The following is a 15,444-nucleotide window of genomic DNA, read 5'->3' as shown; positions in this document are numbered from 1 at the left end:
GCGTGCTTTACCTTGAGCAAAGGTGAACAATCAGGTCACTGTGATGCAGAAAAATGCACAAATATGTGCAACAGGGTTGGCTATTAGATCAGCCCAAACTTCCAAAGATCTCCAGCCAAAAAATACAAATCTTCACTTAGGTTCTAACAGGAATCATCACAGCGTCGCACTGAGTCCCGACAACAGCAGTTACTTAGCTTAATGAGGAAAAAAAGCGTTCACGCAGCCAGAAGTAGCCGAGCATGTCAGTGCAGGGGCGCAGACAACTTTCAGACGAAGTGCAGACGGCATACTAATCCACGGATTTAATACGAGTAAACACAATAGTATAAACAGAGTACTCGAAACAATAGAAAGTCTTTGGACAGACAGTGTCATCGGCAGTGAATATGAACTTCAAACCAAAAGAAATGAGGACAGATTTGGGCGTTATCTGCCTGTAAGGACTGCAAATACTGTGATATTTGACTACGCAAAAGGCCAGTTACACGACAGCCCATTAGGAGGTTCAAATAAACTCCAAAGCTACCCCAGCAGGCCGCTGTAATCTTTTCGTATGTTTGGAGCCAAGTATTTTGGTGCTTTTCTCTTACTATTTTTCCTGTGCCCTTGTTTTGCAGGAATGTCTTGTGTGCATGAACACATCTGCCGAGGTGTGCAAAAGTACAGTCCTCCACACTGACTCAACAAATGACTAACACGCGTATAGCTTTTGTCTCCACTGTTGTTAACCTAGGAATTTCACAGTAGCCTCCATGTACCAAGAGCAAGCCACAAGCTCAAGCTGCACCAAGTGTGGCTATTTTATTGTTTTACCTTCACGCTGACTAAAAGCCCACTTTGTCTCATTTCCCTGAGCACAGGAAGAAGCTTTCACTGTTACAGCTTGAAAACTGAAGGAAATAATCCCAGCCTGGATCCTTCACGGCCCACCTGGTGTTTCCATTTAAATCTCCTTTTAATTTTGTCAATCAAACGTACACGGGAAGGCCTGAGATTTAATATAATTGATTTAAAATATTTATAAGGAACAAGGTTTAAAAAGTAATTTTTCACTCATCTGCAGGTTGCCCCCCCCCCCCCCCCTCCATTCATCCAGTTGGCAGTAAGCCTCTTACACCAATCCAAAAAAGAATGATTTATCTAAGGCTACGGGCTTTTATACAAATGTTGCCAAATCAAGGCCCAACCGCAGCATCTTCTGCCAGCGAGAGATATCTCATCCTGCAGTGTTTTCTTTCTTCTTCCAGACCTCTTCCTGACATTAATGTAAAAATCTGGACATCTGCTTTCGTTATTGCTCCGTCTCAGGCAATCTATAAGAAAAATCTAATGAATCATTATGATGTAAACTAACCAACTTCCAGTCGCCACAGCAGGTAGCTCTGCATGTTTGATTTGGCGGATTTTTAAACCCTTGCTGACAGATTTGTGTCACCTCCATGAATTAAACCAGGGATCTTCTCCTTGTTAGACAAATGTGTAAACCACCACACTATGAAAGCAATTTAGAAGATACTGGCAGCCACCTGTGCTAGCCCTCAGCCTCCTGGCAGCAGAATCCTTAGTTAGCGCAAATACCATAGAAGCAGAATTTCTAGAGCACCTGCCTGGTGGGTCATATTTGTGGGCCAATGTTACCAAAATTCAAACTCATCTGAGACTTTTAGTAGATACATCTATTGTGTCAGGCTTTACTAAAGTATCACGTTCACCAGATCTTCAAAAAACACTTGACCTCTGACTTTGATCTGAGGAAAAAGATTCATGCTTGCCTGAGATTTTTAGTAGATGCATCTAGTTAGCGTGGGTGACAACAATACAGTATACAAACTGGCAGATAGAAATACCGTAATTGTCGGGCTATAAGCCGCTACTTTTTGCACAAGCTTTGAACAATGCGGCTTTTAGTCAGGTGCGGCTTTTCTATGGATTGTCCGTGATTTTTGTCATATCGTAAGACGATTTGTTTTGTTTGTTCCGCTGTTGTACGGCACTACGTTGCCTGGCGGAAGGGCATGTGATCAGACACACAGTATTGGGGTTCAAGAATGGCATGTTGGTCACATGTCCGTCCGCCAGGCAACGTAGTGCCGGTCGAAGTAGCGCGAAAAACAAACTTCAAAGTAGCGCTACGCGTTCAGTGGGAGGCGTGGATGACGAGCGGCGATAAACTTGCGAAAAGCAAGTTATGCCCAACTCCACCAGTGGATTCTGACAGCGTGGAAAAGTGTTAAAAAATCCATGATCACCAACGGATTTCGAACTGCTGCATGATGAAGAGGAGGACACCGCCACGGCCCTTCAGAGGGTGTTCGACTCTGACACTGACAACGAGGATTTGTTTGGTTTTGAAAGTGACAACGAAGGAAAGAAGCGGAGAGTGGATGACAAAGCCATCCTGAGCCTGTTGGTATCCGACACTGGAGGAGAGGACTTTGGTGGTTTTAGTGGGCAGGAAGAAGAGAAAGATGGTGAATGACTGACTTTTCTTCTTGTTAAAGCCGTGTCACTGCACCTGAGCCTAAAAGGTAGGCCGAATCTATTTTTCTGGTGTGCTGTAGGTTACTGTTATGTACTACATTTGTTACTCATTTATGAAGCACAGTACATGTTTCGTACTTGTAATTACCGCTACTTGTACATATACCCTAAAAAGTTATGCAAATATGTACCCATAACTTGTTTTTCAAAATATTAATAAAAAGGGATGTCTCCAAGAAGCCATCTTTTTCCTGACAATTCCCTTTGTGCATATTCTCTTACATATGATAAGTCAACATTGAAACACCTGTGGCTTTTAGTCAGGTGTGGCTAATGTATGTACAAAACAGGATTTTCCCCTGATTTTAGCTTGTGCGGCTAATATTTGGGTGCGCTTTGTAGTCCGGAAAATACGGTACCAAAGAACTGTGTTTTGTTAGCCTTGCCAGGGCAATTTAGATGTAAAACAAACAAAAGAATCGAATGTCATCAAAGGCCTTCAAGGAATTTATCAGAAGAATACCAAAAAACTGATTTGATGCATTTTTTGTTATTTTCATCTTAATACATTTGAAAATCCCCAACGTCTGGGAGAATCACATCATAGTCCAACAGTCAGCATGACTTATTAAACAGTGTTACAGGAATACAACAAAAAGCGTTGCATTCAGTCTTGACACACAAAGTCAAGGTAATAGTGTTGTTTATATTCAAATACCATTACACTTTTATAGACTGCTTATAAAAGTCAGATGAAGCCACAGTGATGTGAGCCTCTGGTCAGCAAAGTCACGTTTTTTGTGCTGTCCAAAAATCAGTTGAGGTAGGATCTTCTAGCTTCATATGGCTCTTTTGCATGTTTCCACTGATTCTACATTCAACAATTTGGAAACTGAAATGAAAAATTTAACCTAGACACCAAATTTAGGAGAAAAAAAACAAAGCTGAAAAAGTATCACAGCTTCTGTCTGCTCTACCTCTTAATTTTGCTGAACCTTAGTGTTGGTGGTAAGCATGGATGTATACACTTAAATGTCTAGGCTTAAGTTCCTCTAACTGTGTACTTCAACTCCAAAAAAGAAAAAAGTTGTACATTTCCTCAAAAACAGCTCTTTGGATAGTAAAGATTACCAACCCAAGGTAGTCCCACCGTGTGACATACCCTACTTCATTTGGATTTTTTTTAATCAAGGTCTTTTATTGAAAGAGATTTAATAAAAGTACCGTTACAAACAACAAATCAAACATACAAGCGGTTAATGCGGTTATGGCGTTAACATCATTTTACCAAGATTAACGCTGACAGCACTAATTTTAATATTTTGGTGTCAACCAGCAAACTCTCTACCTAAATTAATGCAATCATTTGAATACTTTGGTCGATTATCGAGTTATGATGAGTAAAATACAACTGCTTAAATACAATTATAATCCATCAGAAGAAATTAAAAATAAGTATCATTTAGCATGGCAAACAGAGTAAAAATATTTGGGAGTTATAACACCTAAGGATCTCGCAGTTTCTAAGTTTATATTTGAGAATAGATTCGATTAAAATGAATATACTGCCAAATTATTATATTTATTTCAAACATTGCCAATGGAAATAAGCCAGAAACAATTTAATGAATGGGATAAAATGTTGTCAAGATACATAGCAAGGTAAAAGACTCCGAATTAGATTTAAAACCTTACAACTGGATAAAGGAAAAGGGGGATGGGGCCTTCCTTCTCTCAAGGATTATTATTGGGCAGCACAATTAAGGCCTATGATATGCTGGTGTAATCCTTCATATGATGCTCAGTGGAAAGGCATTGAGGAGGGTCTGACCTCCATTCCCTTACAAGCTATTATAGCAGACAGTAGCCCGCAAGATTTAATAAACACTATTTAAATGGATCAAGCTGACTTTTAGTTTGGGAAATAATAATAAAAGAGCATAAAGGATTGGTGACTTTGCGCATGCTAATGGAGGAATGTAGACTTCTTCGTTTTGAAAAGGTTAAAGAAAAATATTCATTAGAAACACAGGATTTTTAAAGATACCTACAGATGCGGCATTTTGTCAGCAAAAAGGTAAAATCTAAGTCTGAATTAAGCAAACTGCTGTTACACTTATTTAAAAGGGCATACAGCGCAACTAAAGATAGAGGCATCATCTCAGGCCTGTATAAAGGGTTAATAAACATGAAATCACACTCGACCCTATATATTAAAACTAAATGGGAAATGGAGGGAGCAATAGATATAACGGAGGAAGAGTGGACAACAATATGGATAATATGGACATATTATCCATATTGTTATTGGAAAAGCCTGATAAGATATTTTATTGCACCTTACCAAAAATCTCACTATGACAGTAACCCTCCCGTTTGCTGGAGAAATTGTGGAAACACGAATGCAAATCGTTATCATATTTTCTGGGACTGTGATGCTATTAAAGCTTATTGGAAGGGAACACATGTAGCAATACAAGGGATATTTGGAAGATATTTGCCTTTAGAAAGAAAAACTTTATTTTTTGGACTCATCCCAGAATGATGGACAAAGAACGATAAATATTTGTTTAATATTTTATTGGTGGCAGGCAAAAAAGCCCTCATAAAAAAATGGCTTTCATGTGAGAGCCCAACTATGAACATGTGGATGGAGGTCACAGTGGATATTTACAGGATGGAGAAAATGACAGTGGATGTGAAATAAAAGAGGGACCTGTGTGTATCACGTTGGAAGAAATGGATGAACTATATAATAACACGCAGGCCAGATTTTGACTCGTTAATCTTAGTTAAGATATTATTTATATTACTGGTAATTAAATCTCACTCCCTAACTGTTTATGCTTTTTTGTTTTGTTTTGATTTTTTTCCTTCTTCGGTCACAGGTGTAATGGGGAGTGACAGTTGGTTTAAATAAGCTTTTCAAAGGTGCTTGGAATTGTTAAAATATAAACTAGCCAAGTGGGAGCCCAGTCCAACACGTCTTACTCCAATGTCGGCTCACTAGCGCCCCCTTATTTTAATTTTTCACTCTAAAGGGGACCGCAACATGAGTAAGATGTTGTATTAAATAAAACTTTAAACCATTAACTGAAACCATAAGTTTATTAGTACAGTGTTTACTGAAGTCACAGATCAAAGGAGCTGAAATCAGCTTTCACACAGATTTTTTTTCGCAATCGGACTTCTTTTTGAAACCAGAGCAGTCGCCCCCTGCTGGCAAATGCTGGAAAGAATAAATTTTAAGAAACATCTGCATGGGCTTTGCTTTTAATCCAGGAAGAAAACATTTAACAAACAGTAACAGATTTACACATCAGTTTGTTTTATCTGTAAATAGAGCTGGGCGATATGAGATTTTTTCATATCACGATATGTTTTTTTCATTTCAGGCGATAACGATATCTATCACGATATAAGCCAAATAACTATATTTGTAAGATTTAAATGTGCCGTTGCTCACAAGTAAAATGTGAAATAATCAGCAGCTTGTTTTTATTTAAATATTTATTTCCCATAATAAGTTCAACAGGGTAGATGTACTTAAGGAACATGAGACTTTTTCAGATAAATAAAGGCAAATATTGCAAACTACACAAAAGGCAGCCGCTAAAGCGTTTAAGTTTCAAAATAGAACAAACGAAACAGACTAAATTGTCAATTCCACTTAGAAACAAAATATTAATTCTAAAAATAAATCTTAGTTTGTTTTACAGAAGAACAGACAAAACTGACTAACTTTTGTCAATATCAAATAAACTGAGAACTAAAAGGAAATTCTCAATCTCTCCTTGTTGTATAGCTGAGCTTTTCAAACAGTTTTAACAGTTACTTTAGTCTGACAAAAGCCGAATGACGAATTAGCGCTTCCAGTCAGAGACTGAGGCTACGTCCACACGTACACGGGTATTTTTGAAAACGGAGATTTTCCGTTTTCGTTTTAAAAAATAATCCCGTCCACACATAAAGGCAGAAATGAAGGAAAACGCTGCTATGAACATGCCAAAGCAGCAGGTGGCGCTAGATTCCTAACCGTGCAGAAATGTTGGCCAATCAGAAGTCTAGAAGCCTCGGTGGGAAAAAGTAAACAAAGCTGGGGCATAGAAGCAGAACCGAGTCGTCTGTGTGGAGGGACAGTAACTGTGTGTATATGTAAGCATTTAAACACTGCAGAGAGTAGAATTAACAGTAACAGTATTGTAGAAATTCATTTCACTAGTCACAATAAACTGGTGACGCATGCACCAGTTTATTGTATTTCCAGACTTGCTTTCGGCACAATTTACAGTGCACGCTACTCTGTTTTTTGTCAGACTTGAAATAGCCGAAATACCTTCACACTACGGAACTTCTTTGGCTCTTCTGTTCGACAATCTCTCCGGCATTGGAACCATCATCTGTTTTCTCTTCGGTCACGCTCGGTTGATTTTTCTAGTCGGCACACTCATTTCCTCCATTACGCGCTGGCTGCTTCCAAAACAAACACACGTGCGGCTTGGCACTTGTGCTGTACGTAACAAGTCACGCGACGTGACGCTGCGGCTGTGATTGGTTCGGCTCTGCGCTACCTAATTTGGATTGGCTGACCTTTTTTTTTTTTTTAAGAGGACAAGAGCGGCGAGGTCTATCGCGATAGCTTAATTTCTCTATCAGTAAAAGTTATATCGCGATACATATCGTTATCGTTCTATCGCCCAGCTCTATCTGTAAATTGTGAGCTGATATTACGAACACATTAGACAAAAAATAAAAAAATTCTGTAAAAGCTGAAAACTGTTTGAATGCAGCTCTGTTTCCTCCATAATGATATCACAAAATTGCCTTAATGGTTATCACTTTTTTGTCCTTCCTGTTATCATCATTACATCAGCCTTTAAAAATCCCCCATTAGTCAAGCTCTGATTGTGAGGTCAGCACTTCAGCAGCCAGCATGTGGGGATAACACTTAACTGGTCAGTAAATGTATCTGTCAGAACATGTGATGCGTAGATGTGGAAGCTGGGTGGTAAATACACATTAATTTGATTTATTTGGGCTAAAGTCACAGATTGGTCCCAAAGCATTTTTTCAGTCTATACAACAGGCAGCTTTGACTGAGCTCTGGCAGTAATTTATTAGAAAAGTTATGCACTGTATTAGACAGTATCCAATTTACAGGCATGAAGAGGGAAGACGTTCAACAAAAGGGAGATAAAACTACTGAGAACCAAACAGAGTGGCTAGAATTTTAATAGTTCATCTGGACCGGCATGCATTTGAAATCAATCTAATAAGCTTCTCTGACCTCATATTTTCAGCCTGACTCTGCCTCAGGGGCACATTCAAACCACCACAAAGCCTCAGTGCAGCAGCAGCAGCATCTGACCGAAGCAAATGGTTCTGTAATTGCCATTACAACTTGTGGAAACCAAAGAATGGAACCAAAGCACTCTTGTGCCCTGCCTGCTGGTAAACTTTTTACCCCAGAAATCTGCTTCTCCTTATATTGGGGAGGCGCCGATCTTCCCATTGAAAGGAGAAAACACTCGATGTTTTCCTGCTTTCTCATTTTAAACACATTAAAAGCTATTCTTTGCACGCTGGTTTAATGCCATGTGACACATAACTGCTACCGATTCATCTTTTACACTACATGAAGTGCATAGTTTCTTTTTTTACATGTAATGACACTGCATGCTTCTCTTTCATTGTTTAGCTAGTGACCCCTCGAGAAATTCAACATTTTTCTTCTTATTTTTCCTGTTACTGTTATGTGTCTTTTGGCCTTCTACCAATGTAAATGCTGTGAGCTCATATTGAGGATGACGAGTGGCAGCTCATCAAATTAGCTGACAAAATCCACCTACTAGCATCTCTAAAATGCTCACTAATCATAATCCGGCTGGTTTAATCTGACATTTCGCCAGTTTACAAGAGTCTGTCAGATTAAAGAAATTAGATAGCCACATGAATTTGTGTGTTCTGAAAGTGACAGAAAAACGATCTTTATGCCATCTTGTTGGTAACACAACAAACTACAGCTGCTGGTATTTAACAGTTTTTAGATGCTGGCCCCTCTGTTGATGAGTTTTTGTTTTCTACCGTTTGAAATCCATCGACAAGAAAAAGATACCAGAAATAAATGACTGATTACTGGTGATCAAAGATGCCGGGGTTTTACCATATTTTTACCGTTTTACCAACGTCCTTTATTTAAATATGTTTAAGACTGGCGACGTGTCCAGGGTGTAACCGGCGCCTCAGCCTATCACAACTAGGATAGGTTTCAGACCCTCTGACTTGGATGAATGTTAAAAGTTGTTACAGTATTTTACTGTAAAGGTGTAGGTTCACACTAAAATGCTGACAGCTCTGGTAGCTAGCATTTTACTTTATATCATGTGATCTTTAAAATGTTGCAATGATTGGACTGAGGACAATTTAAAATGAATATTTAGCATCTATTCATACCTGTTTCAACCTAATTTTTTACTCAGATGAGTTATGAGCAACATAATGTAGCAACAGTAAAACTCATGCTTGCTGTTCAGACAGAAGCACCGACAGTATTTAGAAGTATTTAAGCCAAAAAAGTGTATTAGTGTAAAATCTTTAATCTTTAAACATTCCTAGTGCGCACCTTTTTTGACACACCACAGTCAGACAGGTGATTGATAGGGAAGTAATTACATGGGACACAGTCACAGCCTCCATAATAAAGCACATATGCAGCCAAATAGTATCTACTTCCTCAGAGAGTACTGTAATGTTCCTCTATCTGTGTTATTATTAAACAAAAAGAGCATGTCAGTTTTTGTGGTGATGTCGCCCCCGGCAACTGAGCTCTGACAGGTATTCAGTCAGCCTGCAGATCAAAGCAGTTGTGTGTTGAACCACAGCTATGTGGCTAAAAAAGAAAAAAGCATTTCTGACACGTGTAACATAACCTTCATTCTGTTGGTGCACAAAAACCTCTCAGCCATGTAAGGTACATGAAAACTGTGTTTCTCCAAAGATTTTTTTCTGAAATTTGGAACAAGAATGAGCGTCTCACACATACCAGAAACCTTTATTTTCCCCAAACCAGCTGCAGTAACAGGTTTCTTTCCCCAGAGGCAGCGTGGGGGTCTTTAAAGGTGATTCATGATTTCCAGCTGACAAACCGTATTTCTGACTGAGTGTACAGCAGATTTATTTTACTGTACAGACTTGCACGTGGGATGCATGTGGTGTCAACATGCACAGCTGCATATTGACATGACATCCCCATACATCCTGACAGGAAGCTGTGAGCTGAGGAACAAAATGGCTGCCAGCAAACAACAAACTACGGGTGGGCACATATCCCACACAGAGTCATGTTTAGGCTGAAGAGAACATGCTGCCCTTGAACAGACCAAACATGGAATTCCCAATGAAATTCCATAATCCATAATCCATTATTGATTTATAATCCACAGCAGATTAGGCAGCATTCCATTATTTTTCCCCCCGTTCTCCTGTCAATGCAGAGATTGGACACTGCAGAAAAACAACATATCTAGGTCACACAATAAATATTAAGTATAAGGAGTCATATGTGGTAAAGCTGTTGCTAAATATAGGTTTCCTGCCTGTTAAGGGATTCCAGCTTCAGAGGGACATTTCTATAATCCATTTCATGCCTGGTCTCATGAGCTGACATTCCATCACCAGAGGGGGAAAAAAAATTCCCACTGACTTCTCTACAGATTTCGTTGGCCTTTTTATTTTGGTCACTTCCTTTCTACACACAGGGCGTCTTAATGAACAACATATGAACCATATTCATCTTGAAAACAAGTCAGCTTGAACATTTATGATGTTTTCTGAAGCATTTTGGGTCTGAGTCTTGCTCTAACTATCAAACCTTTCTAGTCTCGATGCCCAAATGAACTGCACAGCTTTACACGAAGTTGACAATAGTGACAAAAAACGTAGTAAATGCAGTAAAGCTTAAACCCAAATGGGATCTAGACAGAGAGAATGTCTAGATCTATGGATCAGTGGGTGATTTGCAGCCTTGGTCACAAAACACACCCTGCGACACGATTCAGACAACTCTACAAACCAACCAATCAGAGTCAACCATGTAATGAGACAGACGTTATTAGCGAGCACAACATTTGCCAAGCTGCAAAGGGCTGTGGTACCAAATGTCATCAAAAAGAGTAGCAATCCTCTTCAAATCAGACTTTACATGTCGTCAGATACTCATCTTAGACTTATGGGGCATTCCAGTTATTTCAGAAGTCCAATATCGGAACTTAGAGTGACTTCACTCAGTTAGTGCATTCCAACAGTAAAGTCGGAAAAGCAGGGACTCGCTGCAGAGGCAGCTGAAAGTCCACCTGATGAGTGGAATCAGTCACTTATTTTAGAGACATACTGAATAGAATCAGTATGACCCAAAATACTATATTCAAAATTTTGCAAATTTTGCATGTTCCAATTTGAGAAATGAGGATTATCCATAGTATGCTCATTGGCTAATGACTTTTGATTGACAAGTCCTCAGCTAGTGTGGTTTCACTGGTTAACTCAAAGCTTCAAAACAGGACTTAGCTAAGTTATGTATGACATCATGCTAGCTACATCCATCTTTTATGCTGTTTACCTTTTTTTAGTAAAGTTTGTGCAGTGGAAGATGACTGCTAGACTAAGTTTTGTGCCTTTTAAATGAAATCAGACAGTCAGGTATCACAAAAACGCCACTGTTCATTTTAAAAATACACCCATGTGTCCTCCATTGGTCACAAGGCAAAATGCTAACCGCAGTTTAGTTTCTAATTTAGTTCCTTACCTCTAACACAGGCCCCGCTCCCAGGATGATCTGCTCCACCCCACTGGCAAAGCCCTTCTGGCTGAGAGCTGTCAGGTGATGGATGAGGAAGTTGGTGCTTTGGGTCTTCCCAGATCCACTTTCACCAGAAATCACTATGCACTGGTTCTTCCGCCGCTGCAACATGGCATGATACGCCACATCTGCCACAGCATAAATGTGGGGCTCCAGCTTCCCCAGCGTGTGGTTGTCGTACATTTTGACATATTTGGGATTATAGATTGGCAGGAACTGGAAGGGGTTAATCACGATAAGAATACTCCCAACATAAGTGTAGATCTTCTCCTGGCGGAAGCGTGCACGGAGGCTCTCCAAAAGGGCGCGCTCCGTTAGCTCCGGGAGAGCACACAGGTCACAAGGTGGGTCGCTCCCTGCAGGCTGGGGGAGGAAACCCCGTTCGACCATGCGCCTTCGTTCCTCAGTCACCCGCAGCCACATTTGCAGGCTGCCCCCGTAATGAATAGATCCATCCAGGTTTTTCTCCCGCAGGAGGAAGCGGTAATCCTCGCCACTGCACAAGCCACTACGGTTTTCCAGGGCGGTTCTTGGCCACAGCATCATCCGCTGAACCGGGCAGTCGCTGGGATTGAGGATCCACTCTTCCCCACCGAACTCCTTCACCTCGGCCAACACGTAGCATTTGGTACGGTCCAGGTGTAACCGTTCGATGAGGCACTCGATGGCTTCAGCAGCAGTGGTGTTCTTGCGGGCGGTGACGGGGCAGTAGATGGTGCCCTCAGCCAGGGAGCCCGGATAGACGCGCAGGGTGAACTCCTGGTCCTCCAGGCGCCGCCGCATGCTGCCACTAATGGTGGCCATATTGGCGCTGCCGGTGTAGCTGCAGCCGCCATCTTGTAGGCTCATGGCGGCGCAGCAGGTCCCATCAGCAAGCTGCTCTCAGGGACCAAGGGACTGACTCAGGACATCCCAACTAGAGGAGGGAGAGAGAGAAAGATGGAGGCGGTTAAGACATTTTTGGTTTCAGACATCAGTTCATGCCCTCACAGCGTCAAACACTTCCAAGTACATTGAGTCACAACGGGGTCATCAGAGTCAGGGCGACACAGTAGTCCGACTCAATGGGCTTTCTGTTTCGTATCGTAAAGGGAACCACTATGAGAGCCGCCACAAAAGAAGAGCAAGAGCCCGATGCTAAGGGAGAGTCGAGAACTGATAGTGGGCTGATAGTTATTCAAAACAATGAGGAACAGTAGCTGCTGCATGAATTTAAAGGCTACTGGCCACAGCTTATCAGAGCCACATACACTCTGTGTGTGTGTGTGTGTGTGTGTGTGTGTGTGTGTGTGTGTGTGTGTGTGTGTGTGTGTGTGTGTGTGTGTGTGTGTGTGTGTGTGATAATCCAAGTACTGTAGCTGTGTGCCAAGATTAACAGCTGCCACCTTCCACACAAAAGTGGCTGTAATGAGAGCACAATGGTGCAATTCACCACTTCCCTGTTGATAGTGGACACAGGACTCCATTCTCCCTCTCAATCTTTCACACACACAAACTTCAAATGTCACACTTGAAAATTTAAAGTGCTCTTCCATCGATTAATGATTTTGGGAGACAAACCGCTTTTAAATTCAATTGCACAAACAACAATACTGTATATTGTGTCTGGGACACGATCAGAAACAGACTATAGCACTTCTGTGCTGCACTAGATTAATATAACTCTTTATATACAGCATTTTTTTACCTGATTTTTAACTGATGGTAACGGTTTATATTTACCTCTCTACTTAAATGTGTAACTGCTTTTTCCTTGGGCAATCAAAGCTCCAGCATTACTTATAATATATGGAACAGCTTTACTGTCAAACTCTGAAGTTGTTCTGTACACTACATGTGTTGTTAGTTTGGACTTTATCGCTTGAGAAGTAGGTGAAGTTGTGCCAGAAATCTCGACAGTGTTCAGACTGCATCCGTTTGATGGAGCCACTGAAATACTTCAAGGTTAATTTAACTAACTATTCTTTTCTTTTCTGGAGCCAGTTCACCTCAATGTTTCCTTCATTCTTTACTTTCTCTTTTTTGGTTGAATTTTCTAATCTGCTACATCTCTCTCATGCCTTCTCTATTTTTTCTACGATACAACAAATACGCACCAGACAGCCAAAGTCAAACGTCTGTCAGGGCGGCTGTTAGCAACACAGCTTCCTTTAGTTGTCCTTTGAGCTATGTGTACAGTATGTGGCCGACAAACACAGAAAGATAAAGACAGGAGAGGAGAGGATGAGCCAGCCACTCGCCCTTTGAGCGCTCCAGACAGGCCTTCCTCTCCCTCTTGCTTGTCTGGAGTAATCTTGAACACCTACAGGAGTCTGCAGCAGCCCACAGACAAACAGGGAGGAAACAGACAGCCGAGTGTCTGTAAGACACAAAGAAGTGAGCTGTGAGGGATGAAAGACAGGGCAAAGGCAGAGGAGGCAGAGCTGAGAGACAGGCAGAGATGACAGAGAGCCTGGGACTTAAGATAACTGACGCAATCACTCGCTGGGACACTAATGAGCTGCTCAAATAGGTAGAAGGTCAAAGTTTCAAGTCTATTATGCAGAAATGCAAATAGAGTCAGTATTCATCACGGTGCGTGTACGCTGTGCTGGTTTCCTTTTGGGAAACCAGCACACAAATATACACAAATATACAAACAAACACTAAAGTTCCCTGACACTGTGGTCACAACGATGTGAGTAATAATGGCAAAAATGCAATCCAAGGCTTGATTTATGGATGTTGATGCAATTACACTGTTCCTCACTATAGCCCCTCCTGCCCACACACACACAGTTTACTTGGATGGGCCACCCAGATTTAGAACCTCATTTTGGCATTTTTATGTCCTCCAAGAGAGCGACACCAACCCCTTTGCTGTCACTTTAAAGGCTCCGTCTCAGTTCAGAAGGTAGCCCCGGCTCTTCACATGACACGTTTCCTTACCAGCAAGTTCACCGTTCAGGTCAATTTAATTCCAATGTCTCTCCAGTGATTCCCTCCTCTGTGGTTGGACATACACTGTCAGCTAAATGAACCTGGAGCAGGTGGAGAACTGGCACACGTGTCACTGCGCTGTAATAAAACAAGAGCTGGAGTTTGAGTTTACAGCCGTGGATTGAGACTCTCACTTGGAGGGGCAGCTGATTGTTTTAGTCTGATGTGTTATTTATTCATCACAAACTAGTTGGTTATTAAGGTTTCTGCAAAGGATAACCTCATAAATGGTAACATTTATTTTTCCTTTGAGTAAGTGGATGCATGCCTCCATTTATGTGGAGACACAATAGAAGCTACATCTTGTTCATCCCACCTTAGTTCCCCCCTCTGGACAGACACTGCGGGACACATGCAGCCACACATAAATGTGACGTAATGACACGTGGAAAAGGAAGTAGTGAACACTGAATAGGGAATGGATTTTGAGGAATTCTACTTCTATAACATGAGAGCTTTTTAATTGAATGTTATTAGCATTTAATTTTTAGAAGCATCTTATAAGGGCTCAATGGTGAATTTTTGCCTGAGGCCCAAAAGACTATAGAATCGTCACTGCTGCACATCCTTACTGATGCCAAGTCCAGACTGATTTAATTTCATATAAAGTGCCATTTAAAAACATATGCAGATGTGCCAGTTTAGCTCGCCTGGTGAAGCAGGCAGCCATATACTCCAAGGAACCTTCAGATGTGTCTTTCACACTTTTCTCTCTAATCTCCACCGCTCACAGCATTAAAAAAAGAAGTCTGACATCTTAATTTACTGGATAACTACTGAGCAGACTAGTGTGTGCCTACTCTATCAGCATAACGAAGAGGTTTGATTCACAATGAGATGAAGCACAGTCTTGCACATCGCTGTAAAGCTGCTGCTGAGCCCAGCTGCTGTGGCCTTCATTCAGTTCTCCAGTTGCTTCGTCTTCATCAGCTCTCTGCAGCTTGCTGAGCTCAGCTGCCAGTCCAACTCAGAGAGTCATTAAACTGGAAAGCAGCAACTTATGACTGCTGTCGGCATGTCTTCCTGTCACAGGCCAAAAATGAGCCACTGAGGGCAAAAAGCATGCATATTTCCCAATGAGAATGGATGACAAGGAGACGCAGGAGCCTGGGGGAGACTGAAGA

At 41.3% G+C, this 15,444-nt stretch overlaps 1 protein-coding gene across 10 annotated transcripts in view; it reads right to left on the bottom strand.

Moving 5' to 3' along the window:
• LOC146665268 (unconventional myosin-IXAb-like) overlaps positions 1–15,444 on the bottom strand; it is a 167,222-nt gene that overhangs the window by 111,947 nt on the left and 39,831 nt on the right. For all 10 annotated transcript variants that reach the window (XM_085412826.1, XM_085412818.1, XM_085412815.1 and 7 more), the window contains exon 2: positions 11,288–12,257. In XM_085412826.1, the coding sequence (XP_085268952.1) occupies positions 11,288–12,190 (903 nt within the window). In that variant the 5' untranslated portion in view covers positions 12,191–12,257. The remainder of the gene's footprint in view (positions 1–11,287; positions 12,258–15,444) is intronic.

Source organism: Rhamphochromis longiceps, linkage group LG7 (genome assembly GCF_057381845.1).
Source record: "Rhamphochromis longiceps isolate RC_006_pf linkage group LG7, R_longiceps_female_GT1.1, whole genome shotgun sequence".
NCBI classification, from domain to species: Eukaryota; Metazoa; Chordata; class Actinopteri; order Cichliformes; family Cichlidae; genus Rhamphochromis; species Rhamphochromis longiceps.
The sequence above is the reverse complement of the archived record's forward strand: the minus strand, read 5'-3'. Positions and strand labels throughout refer to the sequence as shown.